The 7,509-nt window shown below is 42.1% G+C and overlaps 1 protein-coding gene across 4 annotated transcripts in view; it reads right to left on the bottom strand.

Annotated features, from left to right (window-relative positions):
* Positions 1-1,680: 1,680 nt before the first annotated feature.
* The window catches only part of COL26A1 (collagen type XXVI alpha 1 chain), a 221,305-nt gene continuing 215,476 nt past the window's right edge, over positions 1,681-7,509 (bottom strand). For all 4 annotated transcript variants that reach the window (XM_037880523.2, XM_043531229.1, XM_037880525.2 and 1 more), the window contains one exon: positions 1,681-7,173. In XM_037880523.2, coding sequence (XP_037736451.1) covers positions 7,007-7,173 — 167 coding nt within the window. In that variant the 3' untranslated portion in view covers positions 1,681-7,006. The remainder of the gene's footprint in view (positions 7,174-7,509) is intronic.

Genomic DNA, 7,509 nt, shown 5'->3' with positions numbered 1-7,509 from the left:
TTCCCCTCTACCTGATGGTAGATTCTGAGCATTGCAATGCCCGAGTCCCTCTTGTGAATATCACCCGTAGTCTTTCCCTTCCCCATCTGTAACGTGGGGATAATAGCACCGGGCTGCCTCACAGGCCTGTCGCAAGGATTAATAGTCTAAACGTATGTCTACACTGCAATAAAACACCCAGCGAGGCAGGGGGGTCTCAGAGCCCAGACTCCAGATCAAGCTCAAATGTCTACACTGCAATACTCTAGTCCCACAAGCCCAAGTCAGCCGACCCAGGCCAGCTGTGAATGTTTCATTGCAGTGAGGAGATACTGTAGTAGCTGGTGCCACCAGGGTAAGCAAGACAGCCACGCAAGTGCTGCAGGGGCAAGGGCTGTTACATCAGGCAGCCTTGATCATGTCCTTATCAGTGTTGCAAGGAAGAATGTGATGAGGTGGAGGCCTTGAGTTTGGGTTCATTGACATTTTCTTTTGTTTACGTGATGTGCTCAGCCTTAGCTGGAGGACGGGGCTCTCGATAGCTGCAATGTAACCATGCCAGCATGAGTCTGGGAAACCTGCCAACTGCTGTTTTGAATGTGGGTGAATGGTCTGGAGAGAGGGATGACAAGCCTCCAGGATTGTCCTGGAGTCTCCAGGAATTAAAGATTGTCGTGATGAATCCTCCAGGAATACGGCCAACCAAAATTGGCAATCCTGGCTGGAGAACAAGATGTAAACGCTGCCAGCTCCATTCACACCAGCATAAATGAGTAACAACAACACTGCAATCAATGACCTGGAACCTTTGCTCTAGCCAAAGACCACGGAGTGCAGAGCAAGAGGGAGAGAGCCAATGGAGAGTTTTACATTCTCCAAACCCCGGTGTCAGCTGGGTGCTAGTGTCACTCAGGCACAAGGTCTCCAACAGGCTGATACAGCAGCCAGGAAGCAGTGGGGTTTGTGTGGCCTCCCTTGGCCACAGCCTGTATTTCAGCAGCAGGGAGGGCAAGAGGTGTAGGAAGAGCTGGAGGATTCCGCTACACCAGGGTGCCTCTTGCGGCTGGCTGTGCGGGGTGAGGGCTGCTGTGTGCCCCTAGGGCAGTCCAGGATTTGGGCCAGTCAGGTTTACGCATGTGTGAATTGGGTGCTGTCTGTGTGAATGACTTGGCAGGAGAAGCACACGAGAGAGCAGAGCTGCAAATGGAGAGAGGCGGGGCGGGGAAGGACAATTTTTCTCTTTGCAATAGCTGCGATAGTGGGCGTAATCTGCTCCCTTCCAGAGACAGAACATTTGCTCTCCAACTTTATTTGTACAAGCCCCAGGGATGTTGTATCTGACCAGGATGATTTAGCATCATCCAGAGGGGGGGTTAACTCCACCCGAGGCAATGAAATCACTCCAACCTGCCTTCAGTTACCAAGGGCCTCCATGAACACCACGCTGTGACTCTGCTACTAAAGGTGACACGTGGAATCTGTAAATTTGTCATCTTGATCTCAGTCAGGAAACTAAGAACTGGGCTGAATCCCTCATTCGTGTCCCTGTTACAAGGAGACAGAGGTTCTTACAACCTTGTACGATACTACGAAAGGCAGTGAAAGAAAGTGAAAGTGGCAAGAAAGAGAGATTAAACCTTTGGGAAGAGAATCTGCCTGAATCAGCCACAGACCTCGAAATACAGGCTACGACATGCCATGTTCACTTACAGTATGTTTATTTCTCAGTGCATTACATGAAAGGTCTTCGGTATTTGTGGGTTCTTGAATATTGTTCCCACTCTGCTCTGTTTAAAAAAAACAAAAACAAAAAAAAATGCTGAATACAAAACATTCCCTATACAGTAACAAACCCCATCGCCAATAAAGAGAAATAGATACCGTGAACAATAATATGGCAATATGAAAACAGAGAAGTAACCATGCAAGATCTGGAGCTAACAGGTTGGGGTTTTTCTATTTTGTCCTTTAGTGAAGTCTGATGACAAACGTTGGAGCCTGTCAGAAATGAGTTCATTTGTTGTTGTTCTGTTAAAAATTACACACAATCACAAGATACAGTATGTGACTTCACTATAAAAGATCAAATGATTGTAGAACTTATTACAATTAGAAAAGCTGGGACCCCTTGCACACACACAACACACGGCTATAAATAAAAAAAGTACGGTGTAAAATAACGTGAAAAAAGTTCACGTTTTCTTCTATGATTGGGAATGTGTTTCATGGACATTTATAGCACCTTTGATTCGCTTGATTTCAGAATAAGTAGTTTAACCCCTCCCTCTCCCCCCCCGCCCCCTCCCCCCCCCCAGTGCTGGAGCAGAATGGAATGTAATCTTGAATAATACAGAGGTCATCATTGTGGACTAGAAGGGATTTCCAATTAGTCAGTTGAGAACCTACCTTCATGTAATCCCAGAATTAGTTTGTCTGTCTGCCTTCCTGAAGTCATAGGTGTAGTTGATGGGTTTCTACTTTAACAACGTTTATTCTATAGATTGGATCTGGGATTTTGGGTCAGTGCCAAAGTTTGTGAGCCGGATCTAGTGTAAATAGTCATAGTTTCACTGACATCACTGGGCCTGTCCCAATTTACACTAACTGAAGATCTGGATTTGAACATGTGGCCTATTCTTGCTCCCATTAAAGTCAATGGCAAGAGCTCTCTGGACATCAGTGGAAGCAGGATATGACCCTTATCTCTAGCTCATGCCTATTTTCCTGCATTGCTGTCAAGTCTTTAGAATAAATGTGTATTGGATACTCTGGAGTGAAGCATTCTCTATTTCCCAGGAGGGTACCAGAGCACTAGTGAAAGTTGGGGTGCATAAATGACAACGTATTATACTGTGCAATATGCAGCCATGGCTTCTGGGTAGCTCAAGGCAGGGAACGTTTTTTTTCTACTACCAGAACCAATCCAAGTTGAAAAGTATGGGAGGTCAGAGAAGTACTTTAAAAATCCCAAAGAAATCTTAACAAAGGCAAAAGAACACACTATGGTAGTGCACAGTATGTATGTAAGATAAAGCACTAACATTTCAATTAAAGTATATTTCTAAATTAGCACGCAAATGAAATATGTCCACCCCCTAAATTACACAGAGATGGTAAAATGCATATGCCCAGGCTAAAATGAATCTTAGTATCCTGCCTAAGAGGGAAAATGTGGTTGGAGTGGTTTATTTTAGTCACAAATATCATTCATGTCAACATATGAGGTTACGGTCACCTTTATAACTTTTTTTTTTTTTTAACTAAGACTGCACCACAATGTGGTCTAATTGATTTATTAGTGAGGAATTAAACCCTAGTCCAGTGACAATGTCCACACTACATGGTCCTATCGTTACCCAGATTAAAGATACAGTACCACATTAATAGATAGATGTAGCTAAGCAAAACAAGGAGTCTTGGGAGCAAAGAATTAGATAGGTCTTCATAGAAATCTGTGAAAGTTGGTAATTAAAATGGTGTTGCAATCTGAACCTAAACCTGCCTTCTGACAATCAATCTGCGAAGATTAATTGCAAACCATTTCAATTAACTTTTTCATTTTACCACTACATGGTTCTAAATAATTTAATTAAAACCCAGTGCGCTAGTCAAATGCGAATCAACTAAAGAGATTACTCATCAAGCTAATGCAATTGTTTTTAATTCCCTAATACTAAGTTGTGGGAACAAAAACTGTCCCCTTTAACTCATTTGGGGGACTCCAAAATCTCAGGGAACTACTAATTGGACCCACACTGCCTAACTTCTCTCCCCCTTCCCAAATTACATCCATGGGATCATCAAACGGAATATTGGTATTTCCCTTTTTAAATATCAGGTAGGAGGGTTGTTTGGCTTTGCCACTGGGTCCTGCTATGGGAAAACTCTTTCCTAGTGATCAGATGAAATGCAGCTCACACCAGCATAAATCTTTTGATCAAATGGTGATTTCTCATTATGTCTTAGGAAACAATTTCCTGAACACTCACTACTAGACATGAGGGTAATTAGTTAGCACTCTGCCTGGTAAGAGGTACAGGATAGGACCCCAGATTATCTATCAACAGAAGTAACCAGGCACCTCTTGTAAATTTCTAACCAGTGGCTGACTTATCAAAGCGTGTTGTAGTCAACAAGCTTTTCCTAAAAGGAAACAGACCAGTCCAAGAACAAAACTAGTGCAAATATGGCATGGCTGTGTTATAAAACAGCTGCCCCTCAACAAGACTTCATGGTCTAAATTCCTTTTATACAACTCCATTCCACCTCAGTTAGTGAATGGAAGAAAATGGTCACAGGGCTTTTGATGTTTGTCTACCAGATGTCTTGGTAGAGTTGTGCTCTTTGTATTTGTTTGTATTTAGACTGAGAGATGGCTGCCAACTATTTCTAAAAGATACTGATCTCATTCACAATTGTGTATATACACACAGTCACTAGATGTAGCCTTGGGCTTGCAACTAACATCTCCTCTGAAGGCCTTATTTTATTGTCCTAGAAGTCACACCAGGGTGTGACCATTGCTCTCGATCAATGCCTTACTGATATTGACAAACCCTTTTATGCGCTCCAGGCTGGGTTATTGCTCCCTGTTTACCTATATCACATCAAAGCTACAACTAACTCAGAATGCAATGTACACAGCTGCACAGGAGCCAAACATCTGCTTTTTATGGTTGCATCTCCTAAAATGTTGCATTGAGTTTAAAGTTCTTTGAAGTCTCTGATGGCTTATGGGGATTAGCACCTGATCGTATTTTGCTTTGCCTCCACATTTTGGGCTGATTTGACTTGCCCAATGACTACCTTAAATGGATCCAAGCAAGGATCTAACTATACCCCTTGACTATGGAATGTAGCCCTAACTGTTCACAATTTCCTAGTCGGTACCAGAATTCAAAAGTATGTTAAGGAAATAAATTTACTGCAGCTTTTGGTCCTTCAGTGGCTGTTCATACTGTTTAACTGTACAGCACGGGGAGATTTCTCTGGGAAGACCACATTATCAGCTCAAGATGTTGCTTTTTGTTTGTTATGTTTGTTTGTTGTTCGTTATGTCATCAGCTTCCCCCGTCACCTATTCTTTGCAAAATGGTGGTAGTTTAAAGATGTAAATCCATTCACTTGGGGTGAGTTTTAAACTATTTGTGGCTGGTGATACAATGCTGTCTAGAGGCCTGATATGGATGTTTTGACATAGTTATCAGTATCGCTGTAGACAGAGAGTGTGTGCGCACGTGTACATACATAAATATCTCTCACCAGAGCCTGAAACCCTTATTCTAGGCACAGACTACATCCACTGGCAGTGCAAGATTCCAGTTTTCAGCATTCCACCTGCTTCCATGCTGACCTAGGAGGACCACCTTTAGCAGTAAGAGGGTACTTCTGTCTTCACGGGCCATTCAGTCCTTGGTCTCTCTGTTGAGGTTGCCAACAAAGGTGCTAATGAATTTCAATGGTGGCTTTTTGATGTAGATACATTTTGCACTAGGAATGAGCCTGAGTGATGCTATGAATTTACTTAAGCCACCAAATAACAGACACAACAACATTTGTTCACTAGTGCCTTGGAGAGGATTTGAACCAGTGACTGAACAGTGAAAACAATGAGGAGTCCTTGTAGCACCTTAGAGCCTAACAAATTTATTTGGGCATAAGCTTTCGTGGGCTAGAACCCACAGTGAAAGATTCTGTAACCTATTATCAGTTGCCTTGGTCATTCACTCCTGCTATTAAAAAAAGTAATTTAATTGTCTACATGAGTAACATTAACTTGTCCAATTTGATTGTGAAATTTCTGTTCAGCCTCTTAACAGTGGAAGTCTGTTTCCCCAATAATAAGAGCTATTGCAAAAAGTAAAATGATGTGATCTTGTAGCAAAATGTTCAAAGACAAACCACTGGCAAGAGTTTAATCCTTCTACTGTGTTTTGCCAACACACCACCTCCAGATTCAAACTAGTAGGAGATGATGGATACTTTAAAAAATACCCACAATATAAAGAAAACTATATATCAATAGTTCCGGCTTACGATCTAAAGCTGGGTAAATACTGCAAAACATTTTCTGTGCAGATTTGTTCCGAATAAGAAATGAATTTTTCTTGGCTGTGTTTATACCTATTTTGTGTTCATTTTATGCAAACTTTATACAATTTTATCTTGCTTCCTATGAATGTTTGCAACAAGAATGTTGATCTTGAATATGCACAAAAAGCAAACTTTACATTCTGTAATTATTTATACCAGAAACCTTGATAGTAAGCTGTTCATGCAATCAGGGAACAGAAGGAATACCACAAGGTCTAAATGACACCATTCACACCATCAATCAACACAGCTCAACTCCCTGATTTAAAATTTCGATCAGAAAGCCCAAGAGTAAATGAAATTTGCCAAATACAAATTTGTTGTGAATAGCCAACACCTCTGAGACAAATCATGATCTGTTGAAAGATACTCCACAGAGAGAGATGAAATTTGTCAAATAAGTGATTAGTTCTTAATTTTTCAATCTACTCTTTAAAAAGAAACATTTCCATGGCTTTAGTGGAGTACTGAAAGGGGTATCTTCAACTGGAAATTATAGTGTGAACACAAAAAACATGTTTAAAAATAACCAGATGCCATCAAAATAGTATAATGTTGCTCAGGGCTTTTGCTTTGAGCTAAGGTAGAACTGAATGATGTCTGAGCCAGCTGTGCAGTCTTTTAAACAAATAATTTTTGAGGGGGAGGATCAAACCCCTTGAAGAGGGCCATTTCCAGGGATAGCTTTTAAGAATACCTGCCATTTGGTGTATTCTGAAGTAGGGGGGGAAGAGGAATTGCTCTTCATAAGAATATCTGAGCTACAGTTAAGACATTCCCTGCAGTAATGGTTTAGCAGTGTCCAGGCAAGGAAACCCTACTGCTAACCCTGCAGCCTCCTACCACTTCCTTCTGCACACTGTGATTAAGCACTAGGATACTGTATCTTTAATCAGCGAATGGGCTTTAGAATGCACAAATGCTCCTGTTTCATTCAGTTGCTTTTCCTTTTGGCTTCACTGTCCTCCAGCAGCGAAGAGAGGAACTGATAGGGCTGGTGCCGCTGCTCACGACCACCGCGTTTGATCTTGATGCTCGTTCGTAGGGAGGAGCCTAGGATCACTTCCTGCCCTGAGCCCGGCTCCATGGAAGATAAAGAATCTGAAAGGAGATAAAGCCAAGGGAGAGTTTATTCTCCTATTATGGAGGAAACAAAGTCCCTGCCCTTCTTACACTTCTCTCCTTCCCTTCAATGTCCCCTCTCCCTTCGCTTTTCTTTCCATTTAGCTGGTGCGCTCCTACCTAATGCCTCACTTCCCAAAACGAAAAAAGGAACTAACGTGACCTTTGCCACTATCCCATTGCTCACTCTGCTTGTGTATCATACCCTGTCCCCTGTTTCATTGTAGATTGTAAGCTCTTTGGGGAAGGGACTGCCTACTACTGTTTGTACAGCACCTAGCACAATGGGGTTTGTTCTCAGCTGATCCTTCGGCA

Source organism: Chelonia mydas, chromosome 17 (assembly GCF_015237465.2).
Source record: "Chelonia mydas isolate rCheMyd1 chromosome 17, rCheMyd1.pri.v2, whole genome shotgun sequence".
NCBI classification, from domain to species: domain Eukaryota; kingdom Metazoa; phylum Chordata; order Testudines; family Cheloniidae; genus Chelonia; species Chelonia mydas.
The sequence above is the reverse complement of the archived record's forward strand: the minus strand, read 5'-3'. Positions and strand labels throughout refer to the sequence as shown.